The sequence below is a fragment of the Sipha flava genome, unplaced genomic scaffold (assembly GCF_003268045.1).
Source record: "Sipha flava isolate LNK unplaced genomic scaffold, YSA_version1 2_pilon_pilon, whole genome shotgun sequence".
Taxonomy (NCBI): domain Eukaryota; kingdom Metazoa; phylum Arthropoda; class Insecta; order Hemiptera; family Aphididae; genus Sipha; species Sipha flava.
Genome location: NW_020272972.1, coordinates 3,205,392 through 3,223,512, shown reverse-complemented (window position 1 = coordinate 3,223,512; position 18,121 = coordinate 3,205,392). Strand labels below are relative to the sequence as shown.

The 18,121-nt window shown below is 25.6% G+C and overlaps 1 protein-coding gene across 1 annotated transcript in view; it reads left to right on the top strand.

Moving 5' to 3' along the window:
• LOC112686030 (division abnormally delayed protein) overlaps positions 1-18,121 on the top strand; it is a 49,958-nt gene that overhangs the window by 10,342 nt on the left and 21,495 nt on the right. The window contains exon 2 of the mRNA XM_025558131.1: positions 17,081-17,239. Within this exon, the coding sequence (XP_025413916.1) occupies positions 17,081-17,239 (159 nt within the window). The remainder of the gene's footprint in view (positions 1-17,080; positions 17,240-18,121) is intronic.

Below are 18,121 nucleotides of genomic sequence, written 5' to 3'. Positions count from 1 at the left end.
GCCAGTACAGGTGGCGACAGTTTCAAGTGATATATATATACACACACCGCAGACGTGTCGAAGATGTGCGAGGACGCCGAACCTTTGCGTACCGCATTATTATTATTTATGTTTATATACGAAGAGAGGAAAAAAAAATTATATTCCCTCTACCCGATTATGTCCTATTGTCATTTCTAGACGTTCAAGGCCCACGCTGTAACGCTGTACATTATGTACACGTATATATATTCCCTCTTCTGTGATGAACGCCGAAACCACCGTCCATAATGTGATTTTCTGCTCGTCGCACCCACACTGTACGTACATTTTACCTATTTTTACACGTACTTACGATACGGATTATACAAAAATCAAGTGACGTAATATCTATTTTGTATTGTTTTTTTTTTTTTTTTTATTTTACGTACAATGAAATCGTAATTTTGCTTTTTGTTCGCATATACTCGTATCAATTGATGTGTCGGACGGCTGTACTTGTAGGCTATCCAATTGCAATCAACCCCCCAGAGTTTCCATTTCGTTTTGAAGGACTTCTTACATAGTTTAATCCTATAGTTCGTGCTACGTACATATGATTCTTTGTCTAAATGAGAATTTTTGAAAATTGACTGCTTTGTCCGTTTTGAAACTGAAATATATCCATCGGAATCAATAATATCAAATATTGTTGAAGAGAAATCGAGAGAGTCCAAACGATTAACATTATGGTTTTATAAACTGGAAGTACATACTATTTATAGTGGATAGTTTAAAAATGTAATTAACTGTACTATTTAAATTGTCCCACTATAAATATTTTAAAATATTTTTTCTTTGACGATAATTTTTAAAATATAAAATTTATTTGAAATATGAAGTCTTATGTTTTCAGTAAAAATTTAATTAACTTTACATGGCGTATTTTTATACATATGAAATGTATGAAATATCTTTTTCTTAGCACTCGAGTATATAAACAATTTTTTCATTTATGTAATCTTAAATATACCACAATAAGAAATAATGACTGATTTGTTTAAGCATTGTTAATTTTTGTACTGTGGGAAAATACTATTTATAATTATAGTACAGGGGTTCATCGTTTTTAGATTCGCAGATGGGTAATGTTACCGCCACTTGGCCTTCGGTTCTCCAACAACAATATATAGCTCACTCGTAATTTTAAGGAGTTTATATTATAATCCACACTATTGATAAACGATATTACTTTTGTGATTCACTGCAATAATACTCGTTTGGTTTTGTTTTAAATAAATCGTCCTAATAGTTCCAAAATGTTGTCTTCACTCCTATATTTATATTTTATTTTAATTATATCTCTCGGGAACTCGCATGATTATGTGTTTTGTTTTCTCCACACCGTCCTCGTGGTCACAACCACCGAATCAGGTATTCTGTTTAATAAATGGGTCAAACCCACCGCGGTCGTGCGTGTCATATGTTATGATCATTTAAGAAAATGGTAGCCCCCTTTTTTCAAATAGAGATATTTGATCCGGCATGTATGTGTGTGTGTGTGTGTGTGTGTGTGTGTGTGTGTGTGGTGTTTTCTAATTTCATTTGATATTAATTCAAGACCGGTTTTCGAACCGTGTGTGTTGGTCGATAAAAAAAATCCAAGCCTGATATTTACCCAGTAGTTTGCGCACTGGTTTGCACGACCTCCCCTCGTACTCCTCTATCGGTAAACTCTTGTTCCCATCGTCATCTCACTGAACGCGCGCGCGTGGGTGCTAAACCGAAATCTCCGATGATATCCCATAAAGAATAGGTTTTTGTTTTTATAGTGTCATAGTTCTCAAACGATGTAGCACATATAAACTTTGCTGCTAGATTATGTTAAACAATAACAATGACGCTTTGCGATTTTGTAATTAAATATTATATAGATCATAAAGCAAAACGTTTGTAGATATCTTGTTGAAATCAAATGCATGTACGAGACAGATGATAATAATTTTAGATTTTTTTTACGTGGGAAACCAATTCAAACCGCAGGAATGTCAACTTTTTATATTTTTATTGCTTCTTGAATTCGTATTTGCATCGTTTTTTAAATTAAAATCATTTTTAATTTCTCGTCAGACAAGTTCGGTGGCAGAATAAACGGGGGAAAAAAAAGAATTTTAATAAATCCAATTTATCAAAGTTTAAACTCTGGTTTTGACGAAAAGCCTCCAACTGAATGTAATTTCACGTTTTCTAACATGCTAATTTAACCTCTTCGTCGATAATAATGTATTATGCGATAGTATTATTATTACTAGTACTTCCAGTTATTTTCCCCTACAATAATTATTATTTTGTAAAAAATGTGTATGTAAATGTTACATCCAATAATGTGCGCGTGGTATGTAATTTATTCGTCTGACTGAATTAGTCAGTTGTTTTTGTTATTTTTCTATACCTACATGGTATTGGTACCTTTATTTTAATACGTATTTACTGTTTTTTTTTTCAAATATTCAATAAATCATCTGAGTTTATTCAGTATATTTACTATTAAAGTGAACAAATATGTATGTTTGCAGTATGTGAGTAAATATAATAATAATAATCATTGTGTGACAAGTCACAGAAATAAAACAATGATATTGTAAAACATTTAATGTTTTATTGTTTCAAGAACTTTCGCCTATCTATTATTTATTAGTTATTGCTAGTTACTCATTAATAAATATATATTTTAATAATGCATTTTCGCGGTGAGCATTGTAACGAGTTTCACGAACACTATCATGGTAACTAAGACAAAATATGTTACATGCGAACCATTAATAAATATTTAAAAATTACCATTCAATTATAAACGTCGAAATAAATAATTACTCTGATCAGTCTTACTCGGGTTTTGCGGGCTGTTATGAATATTTAATAATTATATTATTATTACAAGAATATTGTTTCTCTGTTTTTATATTTATTCATGTTTATAGTTTTACTGAGATTTTTATGTCACAAATCACAAAAATAGTTAAATAGCATTTAAATATTTTTGATTTACGCGTATTTTTATACGTACATTATCTCATTAGGCAACATCAGAAAATGTTTTTTCCGTTGATTCGATTAAACCCTATTATTATTAAAATAGACAACTTTTTTTATACATAAAGTATCTTTATCGATTATTATAATTGACCAATCTGATGTAAGAAGATTTTTCACTCTAAAGCACTTGATACGTCGAAGGACAAGTCTTATGTGTTTACATTACATATATTTTTTCACATTATAATTTATTGCGGTCGTCAGAAATTTAAATAGTCGGAATCTTTTAGGTTTTTTGTATGCCTGTATACAACAGCTTTCTTACATGGTTGACAATTATGAATTTTTAAAACATTTTGTGGGTATATAGTGTTGCTGTAAACATTCTTTTGATTAAAAATAATAAGAGAAGGGTGTCAAGTTCTGAGAAATGTATGTATATACAATTAATACACTGTGTGATACTATCTAAAAGAGTATAACCAATTAATAACATAATCAAGACCACTAAATAACAAATTGAGCGGTTTTACTATTTAAATTGTGTTTTGCATTAGTTATTAATTTCTGCCGATTTCATCTTTTTATTATTGTATTCTAAAGATTATTTTGTTATCTAGTATGTTGAAAACTGCTTACCTTGTTTTAACCATTATTAATAAAATTATGTATATAAATTATATGATCTAATTAAAATTATATAAAGCATTACCTATTACATGATATGTAATAATAAATAATAACTGTTATAGCTAATAAACCGTGCTTATAGATTACACTGTAAATACTAAAAAACAATTCACGTCATAGTAATTAATATAATATTATATGGATTTTGAGCCAAAAGCACTTATTGCGGAAAAAGTTGTTTCGATTTATATGGAACTGATCAAACACATTATACTATCACACAAATTGACTTATCAAATAATATCAGTATTAACTATTGCGTGTATATTTACTCATACATAATTGAAAATCAGATTGTTGGTTTTGTCTATTCAGATTAGATTACTCAAAATATACGTTTTTGTGTAAAGTTTTGTATATAATATTTACACTTGTCAAAGCGTTAAAAGTTTCTGGTAATTTGGTTTTTAATATTTAAATTAATCGTGGATGAAAATAACTAAATGCATAAGTAATATTAATTATTTTACTTAAAAATAGAAAGTTTTATAACCTATGAATTAAAAAAAAAAAAATTATTTGAAAGACTTCAAATTGAGTTTTTTTGATATTGATAAATGACGGAATATTTTTAATCGATGGATACTGTATAATATTTATTTTTATTTAATTAGAACAATTTTAACCTATATATAGAATTTCTCAGTTATGAAAACCAAATTTATTGTTGTTGATATTGCAAAGATATAAATGTATGTTACACCTTTTAAATTTGTGAAATTGACTATATCATGAAATTAGCAACGCTATTCTCCAATTAGGTTATTTTATGAAATCGATACGTAAAATATCATGAATTAGGGAAACTTTTTCTGCTGAATACACGAATTGGGTACCACATTATTTGATGATATAGCCTTATAATATATTTTGTCGTTGTAACGAGAAAATATTTTCGTTAATGCTTGTCGCGAATCGATAAAGTCTATTCTTTATATTATAGAGTTTATAATATAATAGAAATGCATATTATAGAGCGTGAGTATACTTTACTAATTATACTCTATATCGTTTATTTAAACGGTTAATATTCAATAAACTATATGTATATAGATTCATATTTTGATCATATAATTTGCTTTACAACGAAAAAATAAAAAAATGTATGATAATTGACGACAACCATATCACTGTTCAATTTTTCATGTAATTGTTTAAAATGTATGTTATCATAATTTTGTTTTCTTGTATTATTAAGGATTTGTGAATTCAATTTTCATATTTTTGGTTTTATTTCATATAAATAATTATACCTTTGTTTAAATAATATAATTTCACTATTTAAAAATATTTTAATTGTAGTTTTATTCCTATAGAGTTGAATCGAACATAATTGTACTTAGTAAGTATATGTATTGTGTTTTATTATTATTTTCACTTACTACCAGTAACAAAGCTAGGGGGGTTAGTGGATTATACCCCCCTTCCCCCCGAAATGTTTCTTATTTTGTACTTATATATAATTATTTTATGACATATATAGAATGTTATATTTTGTCATCATTAAACAGTTTTCACAGTTTCAGTAAACTAAATAATAACACATTTTATTTTTAGCTTATGTGTAATCGATTTATTAAAAAATTAAAAAGTTGGAAATTATGTAAGAGAACATTTAAAATTAACTTCCTCCATGTAATTTTTTGCCTACGCTACTGTCTAATACTATAATTATTTTTTTTACAGAAATAGTATAAGATATCTGATAGTCATTGTCCGTCTAAAAGAAAATATTATTTATATGTAATGGTAAATATTCTTAGGGTTGTAAAAATCTAAAAATTATTTTATGTTGAGATAGTTAGTCGAATAACTAACTAATCATTACAGTGATATATTTTAAAGAATTTAGGCATTCAGATTAATATTATTTATATGTAACAACAATAATGTAAGTGATTGAAATTAGATAAGTGGATAATTTATACGACTAGGTTTAACCGGTGTGAAACACTTAACATTTACAATCACGGACGTCAAACACTTAATCATAATAAGTTATCGGTTGAAAACAATATTCATGTATATAACAATAATGTATATACATTAATGTTCCTTGTCTCATATATTTTGAACTTGGTAGTGAATTTATATAAAATGCAAACCTTAAAATAAGTCAATATAAAAAATTGAAAATTTCCTTCTACTATTTAGTTACTCTTATTGAAATTTGTGTTTATTTAAGTATTTTCTAACTTCACTAATCTACACTCAACACTACACTTTGGGTTCTGGCAGTAATAAACACATTTTTCGATTTAAAAGTTTAAGTATAATACAGCTAGAATGAATCATTTGTATAGTACCCGTTACAAAGAAAATATCAATATTTGTGTACCAGTTTTAAAAAAACAACTTTGTATAAAAAGATTTTTATCTGCAACTACAAAAAAATGTAAATAACTTCTATAATTATTGATAATTTTATAAACGTTCGGGTATTAAGATAATTTCTTAAAACTTTAGACTTTTTAAAAAACCTTGTTAATGTTATTTTAAATGTATTCAATTATTAAATGTTAACGACTATTTATTTGTAATAAGAACGTTAAAAAATGTAAAAACTACAATTATGTATTTTCTTAAATTAACTTTACGGATTTATTAATATTGTAATAATATTGTTTATTTTATTTTACTTTTCATAGTACTAAACTCACACTTATATAACCTCCAACAAAAAGTATTATACTTAAAGGGTAGTTACAAACATGGATCTCGTATATTTATATTTATCAGTGTAAAATTGTACCTATATTATTTTGCTAAATGTTTACATCAATAATTTCTGTTTTAATTATTGAAAAACATATTTAGTATAGAAATTAACTTTAAAATTGACAGTTAATATTTTCTTGATAAGCCACATTTTATAACACATTTTTGCTAAATAACCTCTGCTTTGATTTATTAAAATTTAATTAGAGAACTTAAATATATTAATTCTATTATGTAATAATTATTTTCATTAGTAATTTGTGCATGCAATTGTTTTGAATTCCTCGCTTACGATGTAAAGTATTTATGACTCGAGCTTTGAGTGCTAGCAGTACATGAGTTTTTATTAATCCTGCTTCATACAATTAATAATCATATCATATGTTTAGTTATTATTTGTTTATCTTTGATTTATTCTGTTTACAGATAATTAATTATTTAAATGTTAGACCATTAATGATGTATAATAGTGTTCAGAATTTAATTAACTATAGGTAAATTTTTTGTAACTGATTATCAGAAAATAATATTAATATTAATGAAGTAATGAAGTAATTGCTTTGTGTATTGTTGACTATTTATATATAGATAGATGTACTATAATATGGACTAGTATTTAAAATAAAAAAATTAGACTGAAAATCTGTTTATTTAAGTATGTCATGATAAAAAGTTACAGGAAAAACAGAATTTAAATATAGAATTTCTTGATTTGTAATATAGTTTATTTGATATTTATCTTTATCGTAGATATCATGTCAGTATCAATGGTTCTTAGTTGTAAAAGACAAAACAAAATTCGTTTATACATAGGTTGTATACTGAAACCTATTTATTGCATTATCAATATTACGCTGTAAATGGCGTGCAGAAATTTAGTTTTTCTGAAATTATAGTTTTATAAGTGCCGTGTATAATATGTTTTCTTTAGAATACGCCTTATGGTTACTGAAAATGTTAATGCAAGTTTTTTCTTATATATTTCATAAGTTATGGTTTCCTTTTTTTTATTGTATAGATTAGTATAACTGAAATTTTTTTTTTTTCGTATTATTTTGGTGCGAAATCGATCATTTCTAGAAAAACAGGAATAGTAATGGTAATGCTTGTTGTCATCGATGTTGTGTATACATGATGACGACCGACAGCAGGTAGAAGCAGTGGTGTTTGAATGAAAAAATACGTTTGGGTAGAAAACGGATGTACATTTTGGGTCCCATCTGTCATTGTGCCAGGTAAGGCCTTTAAGGGCTTCGAGTTATTGTCCAGCAAATAAAAATGCGTATTATGTGTAAAATCTAGCGTGAAGAAATCTTGAGTATGTGGTGGAGGGGTCCAAACAGAAACGATGACCCCGGTCGCCCACCCGTTTCCGTGACAATATAAACTCCATAAAACCAGTGTTTCGTAAACATCTACATGGCGCCTGTACAGGTAAATAGAGAAATCACTAGCACTGTGACACTTAAACGGTTTCAAAATTCGTTTTTACCGAAACATTTATTATCGTTGTCATAAACTGAAGTATTGTTACCCCACTACTAAAATTTAATATTATTACCATGATTTTATTTTTCTAAATTCGGCTATATTTATGTAGTTTTTATGTAACGTTAATAAAAATTGTTAATACATTTTAGTTATCCAATTTAGATTTACAGATGTTGAAATTTACTGTAAAAAAGTTTAGTTGTTGAAAATTCTTAAATTTTAAATTAAAAAACGTTCATTCTAATATTGATTTATTTTATCCGATGTTGCAATGAATAAATAATTTCTTAATATCATGATATTGTTAAATTTAATTGGTTATATTTAATTATATGTAATTTCTAAAATACTAAAAGTGATTTGCAATTACATTTTATGATTTTGCGATTATTAATAATAAAACTAAGTGACATTGCTTCATAATTTCCTAGTTTAAGCTATCGATATTTTTGATTAGATTTATAGATTATTGATATTAGATATATAAGATTTATTTTATAAATAATATATCTAATTAGAAAATTTATCTAAATTTTTGGCGAAAATTTGGAACTTATATTTTAATCAAACGAAACTTATTGTTTTTAATTTTAAAAATATATTATAAATAATATACATATATATGTATATAAGTATTTTCTTGGTTTCAATTATGGAAGTTTTTTAATAAATACGTTTTATAATTAATTTAAGTCATTAAAACTTATTAGATATCTTACATAAATTATTATTTTTAAAGATATATTTCCGCTTTGTTATATAAATAATAATTTTAGAATTTTGAATTATTTAATTGATTTTATTATAAAAAACATAATTTAATAATGTTACACTATTGTTGAACATTTTTTTCTATTGCATTATTTTTATAATAAATAAAATTAAAATAAGTTTCAAATAACAATTGCCATATATTTATTATTAATGATGATAGTTTGTGTAATAAATTACAAAGAAGTGCTATACATTTTTAGAATTTATGAAACTTATCCATTGTACGAGTTTACTAGCGAAAAATTATTATCTTGGAATTGGATTGCTCAGTATACAATTGTATGGCAAATTTATATTATGTTGATCCATTATTATTTTCTGGCTCATAGTTCCAAGTATTCATTTTGTATTTGTTTTACTCTTTGGTAAATAGACGAAATGAAAACATATAGACGTGTAAAAACCGTTATTATTTATATCATGTTATAGTATTAATACACCATTAAAATACTGTTAGTAACTAAAATTTATTTTTTAAAATGTCATCCTTTTTTGAAGCTAATACTCTTCGAAAAACCTCCTGTAATTATGTCGTAGAGACTTAGCCGTAAAATAATACGTTTTTTTAAGCAATACAATCTAAATATATGCCATGTTATTATGTATTACGTTGATCATAAAATTTTAATTTTATATTTTTTTCTAGCATTGAACTCCAGCTAAATTATTAAATGACTAGGTATAATATATATCTATATCAGTAGGTATAGTTAACATAGCTAAAGGTGTTAGGCATTTATTTTATTGTATTGGTTCATTTGTAAAATTAAATTAAACTTAATTAAAATTAAAATTAATACTGATGGTCAATTTCAATGATCTTTTTTCGTTTTTTACCATGGCCCACCAAATTTTAAACTTTTAAAAATTAGCCCTCTTGTTACTTTGAGTTACCCATCCCTGATATACAACATTTTTAAATATTATTTTAATAATAAAAAATTTAAGTAAATTTATAGGATACACGCGAGAGAATCAAAAGCGTACTTAAATTGTATTCATATGAATAAAGTATAAGAGGAAAGATTTTATAATTTATATACGCTTTCCTTTGTAAAGTCTTTGCTCGTATTGAGTTATATATTTTATACTTAGTATTTTCATCATTTATTTATTTTGATATTTTAAACTCAGATTTTTTACTTCAAAAATTGAATTGCTTATTAGTAATTAATACAATTAATATCGTAATAATGCTTATTCTATTGAATATCAAATATTTCAGATTTATAAAAATATTTTAAGAATTAAACAAGGTCATAGATAATGATTATATGTTGATTATAATTTATAACTCATAACATTATAATATACCTATTACTTTTTTACAATAAATTACAAATTATTAACATTTTTATTGTTATTAAGTGTTATTGTATAACTATAAATTTTATTAATATTGTCTCACTTGCGAACAACTTTAAATATTTTTGTTGTTTTTTTTATCTTTGACAAAAAATGTACTTATTATATAAATATATAGATTGTATTTGAACCAAATAAACCATGTACGTATTAAATTTAATTAAATTGATTTTTCATAACTATTTTTAACAATGATTTTTACATATACGAGAACTTAAAATAGTAATTAGAATAATATTAGATACGAATTTTAGAATAATTAATAGCCGAGAAGCTGTTTTTATGAAAATTATCAATTAGATGTTGTTAATGTATTGTAATATCACTTCCATGTATGAAATTTGAAAAAGCATTGAATATTTTTGCTATCTACTTTAATTTATAATTATTATAGCTTTGCTGCTGAGTAAAAAATATATGAAGTAAAATAATATTATTTAAATGGTTTAGTATACCTAGTACTCGTAAACTGTCCCAATTCGAATTTTTATATTTAATATAAGATAAATATATGTAGGTACTGTTGTATACGATTAAAATAGTAGATAGTTATAAAATATTTGTAACATTTCTGATGGTGTCTAAAAATTCAAATTACTTAATTTATAAAAGAATCCAAACAAAAAAGATTTATGTATTTAGATATATTTTAAATTTATATGACATACATGTATAAACAATTAAGTCTTTGATCTTATAATATATTTAGTTATAAACGTAATTTTTACATTTCATTGGATATATTTGATTTGTGAGCTGAAGTAATCTTTGTAAAACTTTTTAAGTATTTTTAATATATTATAATATTGATATGTAAAATACGAGAGTTAAGAACTTACATAAAACAATTTTATTTTTTATTAAAAATACAATTTTTCAATATATTGTCAAATAACATTACATTTTTGCCAGATGAATTTTTGATCGATTAAAAAAACATGATTTTTTAATTCTTGGAAAAAATTATTATAAAATTATCAAAGTAACCTAACCTATAATAATATACTTTTATATCGAGAAAATATTTGTATTATATATTGTATTTTCGTCATTGATCTTGTATTTTCCAGTAGAAGTTGTTATGAAAATTAACGTTGATAGGAAAAGAAGAAGAGGAAGACCAAAAAGAGATGGTTGGATACGATTGAGAATGATACGAGGGCCGTTGGTGTATGCATAGGGTATGCATGGTAGAAAATCGAGACGAGTGGAGGTTTAAGACAAAGGAGGTCGACCCAAAATTGTTTGGAGAAAAACGAAGGAGAAGAAGAAGAAGAAGATCTTATGTTCACCAGTAATAATAAAATGCATAATCGTATGCATTATATTATATTATTATTTTAATATCTGTATTATAATATTACAGTAGGTAGTTCTTTAATTTTAATTATGATCAAAAATTAGTTTATGGGCTTGTTATTTTGTGTTGCCTAGTATTATATAGGTATAATTATTTTCATATAAGTATAACTCAACTCTAAATAGTATACAATATTAGTATTATTTCTTATAATTGCATAATATGCCGTTATAAAACATAATAATAATAAACTTATAACTAGACCAGTTATTACAAACTAATTGTGGATACACAATGTTAAATTTAATATTATCTTAATTCAGTAAATCATAACTTTATAGTAAATTAGCAATTATATTATATTAAGTGTACACATTTTAATTTCAATGTCAAATTATTTATCATAAAAATAAATTTATCCATTATTAAATACTAATTGAAAGTTTCGGTTTTGTTAACTGATTATGAGAATATACTAGTATATTAAATGCTTTGTTTTTAACGACTATACAATTATAAAACTATACATGTTTTATCCGTATTACTGTATAAGTATCATGTATTTTATTAAAGGTTTAACATGCATTATAATTATTTATAGTCGGATAAACAAGATAATCCTGATTTTAATGATTGGTTATTGTTGATAATGAGTTCAACAACTAATCATCGTTGATGATGTCAACATAACGGTATTTAGGTGTATAAAATACGTTTCGACGATAACCGAATGTAGATTAATAATCTCAGGTAAATCTTAATTGCTGAATGTAAGTTAGCATTCGAATCCAGTTGTAGATTTTATGCTCGTGTGCGAAAAACTATGTTGAAAGAAGTACTTGTTTGCGGATGTTTGTAAATAAAAAAAAACATGAATAAAGCAGTGTTTGTGGTAAAATATTATCTCTTCTTCGGTAATAAGTGTTTGAAAAACTGGTCAAGTCCTCTAACTTCCAGCCATCGTATCGTAGTGCTCCATCCCTTGGCCATGAAAAGTCCATTAAGTCTTGATTTTCCTGCTAAACAATTGTAGAACTCTGACTCTCGCCTTCCGATAGTAGTGGGGGTGAGTTACCGTCAGACTAATGGCTTTTGCTGGGCCGCCGCCGTCGGCACTGCATCAAGCGGCGACACACTGATATGTATGTTGACCTAGAATCACGGAGTGGCGGCAGCGAGTTTTTGTACACAAAAGAAGAGGAGAGTAATATTGAATCGATTTTGCAGTCGCCGCGGCGGCCCCAGATCCGCCTGCCCGGCGCCTGTGCGCGGTCGCCCTCGATTTGCTCACGTAAATTTACTGTGCCCCCAAGTCGTTTAACCGGCCCTACGAATCCCTCTCGCCTTCCCGTAAGAGCGTCCGTCATTTAGGAAATTTTTTCTAGTTTAAACAGTAAAAAAAAAAAAATTATATATATTTTGAGATAATTGATATTCTTCTATCACGTGGAGGAGGGGGTACATGTGTCCGTTAAACGTGACGAGTCCAATGTACATGTCCTTATCGAAAACATTGTCTTAGAGTCAGAAGCGTTCGCAGTGACACGATATAAAACAATTGCGTCATTGAAATACTAGTATCTGAAGCCGAATTTCGACCGAGGTAACTTACGGTGGTGTGCTAACGAACCTGCTCAAATTGATTTTTCTCTCGACTCACATTGGCAGCAGAACGTACTAATGGTACGCAAACATTTATTAAGATAAATAGTTAAAATAAAAATGTTTTTTCGTGACTGTGTGGTATAATTACACACGAAGAGATAAGTATTGTATATGATTATTAACGAAAAGTATTTAGATTTTTTAATGTCCGCGCGAATAACAATAAAATGTGTTAAATTGAATTATTAAGGATAAGAAATTTTTCAAATTTTAAAACATAACACTTATAATAGTGTTTACAATAGAAAAAGTATACCTACACTTATTTTTATTCAAGATCTATAGGTTTTTTATTTAACTGTTCAATAGCTTATTTCATAAATTGCAATCATAATTTATTGTATATTACAGTGTATGGTAATTCAATGCTTGGGTTTTATGTTGGTTTCGTTTATATATAACTATTAAAAACCTTTGAACTCCATACAATATTTTTTAAATAAGTGTTTAACTATTTTGTTAGTTTTTATTAACACACTTGTATGTATCAATAGTTTTCAGAAAATAATTAGTAGATAATTTTTTTTTAGAAATCAATGATCCATTATTTAATTATTTTTCTAAGCATCCATTATTTAAAAAGTAATACTAATAATGTTGAGATCTGCACTTGATTATATTGATTTGAGAATTGAAAAGTGTAACACGCCTCTATTGTGGTATTCAATTGGGAAATTAGCTTTTAATACATAAGAGAAATTTAAACGGAACAAAAAGTGTTCTAATGTTCCAACGAAACCCTGAAAAGAAATCGAGTTGAAAAGCGTTTATTATTGAAATAAGGTCAACATTGCGTCAAAACCAAAAAGGACGGGTTTACTAATATGTGTAATACGTACGTGTCGTTTAACAATAATTCTTCTGGCTTCCGTAACAGTAATCTCTTAGAATTGAGTATCACCTTACATTTATAAGGGTTACAGTACAATTGTTTTCATTTTTTTATTTACAGATATAGTAGAAAAAGAAACAGTTATTTTTTGTAATTCGTTATAGCAAAGCTTATGAGAAAAATTGTTACTGTCATCTGAAAATAGAAATCCTAAAAAATGGTTCTGAAAATCCCGTTGTTTACCTCTATAAGTATAGGATAGTGACGGTGTGTCCTTCGGTTTTTCTTCGTCGTATTGGCTATTGTTAGCATTTTATGGCGCTAAAGGCTCGCAGTTACTTTTTCGGAGGAAAAGAAGAATGTTTGTAAAAAAAAAATTAACCTCGATTTCCTCTGAATACACACAAACATTCCGATACTACCTTCAGTGTACGGAGTGCTATTGAAAAAAAAAAGTCTTTTGTACGGAAGACATTAAGATTTATATGCGTGCGGCTCACTCACAATTGTCGCCAAGTTATTATTTTCTTTTTGCCCTTAAAGGGACCGATAACAACGTATATATACGGGTGTCCTCTTTATTCCTGGCTCATATACATGAACATACAAGCGTCATAAAAACTGTGGACATAATAATTCATCTTAACTGTAGGTGGGTGTCGGATTTTTCGGTAATATTCACTCGTGCCCGAAATTACAGTACCGATTTTTTTTTTTTTTTTTTTTGAGAATTAAAAATTACGTATATATTTATATAAGCTGTAAAAACTTATGAAAGATGAAATTTTATTGCAATTTATTATTTTTCCTTTTGAAATACTTTAATATTTATGAGATGTTCAAGTTATATTTGTACATCTGTTTATGTTCACATTCTTAATTTCTGTTTATATACACATATTTAATATATTTAACTATAGAAAAGTTATTTTTTAAATTAATTTTAACTGTACCTTCTAAAATGACATGTAAAAAGGTGAAATAATAACATACCCTAAAGTACAGACAATTATAATTTTTTTAAAATTGCATTTCTAATATTCTTTATTTAATTTTTCCTATTTTTATATTATTGATATTTATTTATACTATTAAAGTATTCGTGAAAACATTTTAATGATATACATATTAGATTAATGTTAGAATATAATTTGGTATCTCATATTTTTACTTGCTTGTTTTGTATACTTTTAAATAAATCACATTTAATAAAACATTTGAAAGGTCATCGTGTTTCCATTTTTGAGTATTTTACTACAAAATAATAGAGCAGAATTACATTTTTCTAAAATAAAATAAGTACTTGTAAGTTATAAATATTAAACAAAGTATTTACTAAATAAAATAATATACCAACATTTTAGGCCTACAAAGTAATTTAATGTTGTTTTCTTTAATTCTACTCTAAAATAAATTTTAAATAATTTATAACAATTTTTCTTGATAGTGATGGATGATTCTTATATTACTGTTTTTGTGAACAATAGTTTATAGCTGTTTTTTTTTATTGCGAATTACAGAAATTGTTTTAAGTATACTTATATACATACATACATACATACAAGTATAAATTTAGAATAACCAAATTAAAATGTTTTTTAAGAAAACATTGTTCAAAGCATTGAAATTTTTTTTTTTTTAAACACATAATTTATAGAAAATGTAACTAATTTTATATACTTATACATATAAAATGACAAAAAATTTTCATAATAATAATTGTAATCAATCAAGTTAATAATTTTAAAAAGTATGAATAATCTTGTGGACTTATTATTGCTAAATATAATTTTTAATAATAAAATATTAAAAAAAATAAATTAAAACTAAAAATAATTAAAAGTTAATATTCATAAATTAATGTATAAATAAATAAATAAAAGCTTAATCTGAAGTATTATGTTTGTAAAGTACAACCGAGTTCGAATAAAAAATTCATCGTCAGGTATATTTAGAGTTAATAAAGTTATGATTTTATTGAATTTGTATACTTATATTTACTACTTACTTATATTTATATAATGTATTTTTTTTTTTTTTTTGGTATAATTTGTTCATTTATTTATTTATTAATTATTCATTTATTTCTATGCATTAATAATTTGATTATTTATTTATGCATTATATTTTGAATTCAGTTATATTTGAATTATTTTTAACGGAACAGATCTTAGTTATGATATTCATCATAAATTGATAAATAGATATTGCAAGTTCTTATTAGTTTTATTAAATTTTTATTTGCAATATGAATAATGTAACCAGTTTAATAATATAATATTTAAAATATTATTGCTTATGGTTTAAATTATAATTTGGTTAATTTGTTATTTTCAAGGCTTAAAATTGTCAGTTAAATTTGTAATTGTAATTTTAACCTTTAAGTTTGATTTATTGAGAAGAATATGGGAATCACAGTCTAATGTTATCATTATTATTTCAAGGAAACAGTTCGGTTCATTATACTAGCATATTAAATAAATATGACTGTTTTGAAATTTTACAGTTCCAGTTTACCTTTGGCTCTTGGCCCAATTACTTAATTCCTCTAATGTTTTTGTAGGAATCAAGTCTGATATTAATATACGAAAATAATACGTAAGCGGGGTTTTGAGCACAAACATAATTTAGAAAATTAATTTTAGTAGGATTTTATTCAAGAATTTAAAATTAAATTGTTGATTTAAAACTCTTAATGAGTATTAATTAATTTTAGTACATTTATTTATCTGTTTAAAATTGTGTACTTGTGTACGATTAATCTATTAATATCTTGATAACTGTAAATGTAGATTTTTAACTAAAATTTAACATTTACTTTACATAATGCACATACAGGTACAGTAAGCAATTGAATTATTGTGATTGAGTTAAGTATAAATTATTAGGATATTCTGTATTTATCATTTCATTTCTTCGAGGGCAAATTGTATATATCTTTAAGTTAAATTTAGAATATTACAGTCGATTGAGGTTAAAATAATGAATAAATATAAAAACAAAAAAAAATACAAATAATCCCCAGCTTCTATAACTACTAGGGATTTGAAATCGTATTTTGGCTATAGTCCACAGCGTGTTTTACTACAGTTTAGACGTATTGACTGTAACTATAATAAATTACCATCGTCAACAACGGGTTGTTTGATTGAAGAGTCAAAAATTACATGAAGTTTTATTACCTTTCATTCTCGATTTATGAATTAAAAGAATACTTTTGGAAATAATTTATCGGTTTTTCTTATTTTCAGGAAACAATTTGAAAGTATGTCAGTCACAGCAGAGCTGTTGCAATGCTGCCACCGAGGTTCAGTTGATAGATATGGTGGACAATGAATACAAGAGACACCTGGCTGGGCAAGCGAGTTTTGTTTATGACCTGCTCAATTCTACCGCCCATCACTTACAAGGTAAACAAAAAAAAAAAAAAACAAAAAATAATATTCTGGGGACACACGCCCCATTTTATGCGTTATGTGTATAGACGGACAATAAAAAAAAAACCAATGTGACCTATAAGAGTTTCATTTTATTATTATTAATATAATTTTACGGCTTTATCAGAAAAAAAAGTCAATGATCACTAAACGGTGTATTCATGAATGAATGAACAGTTATTCCTATACAAGAGTCAGATTTTAATTTACACGTATAAATCTAATGCCCTAGGAAAAAGATCAAGGATAACTTTCTATTTTGATTAAATCGTACATTTACATTAAAATCTATTAGTTTAAAGGTAAATCAATATGGTTTAACTGATCCTTTTTTGTGATTAAATATTTTCCTGATTATGTGTGTAATAATATAGTTATTACTAATGTACTATGTTTATTTGTGATTTATAAGAAATTAATTATTAGATTGAACTGTTATGATAATTTTTAAAAAATTTTTAAATGTAAAACATGAACAATTTTGATGTCTTATGCTTGGAGTATACTCTTTATATAGTACAAACCTATTTTGCTATTTTGATAATACTAAATTTTTAAAACAATACCTTATCTAAAAAATGACATATCTATATTAATTTATAATCATATTATGAATTTGATGTACATATTGTGTATAACGAAGAATTAATATTAAAAAGTTAATTTTATTTTTTGTCAAAATTCTTACCTTTCTCTAATAAAATTATTAATTATAATAATCAAAAACTATTATTTAAATTTCAAAACTATTACTTTTAGGATTGTCCTTAATAAGTAATGATTACAACCTAATTTTATAATAGGTGAACAATTATTTTAAGTTATTTTATACAAATTAAATGCAGAAATTTTATA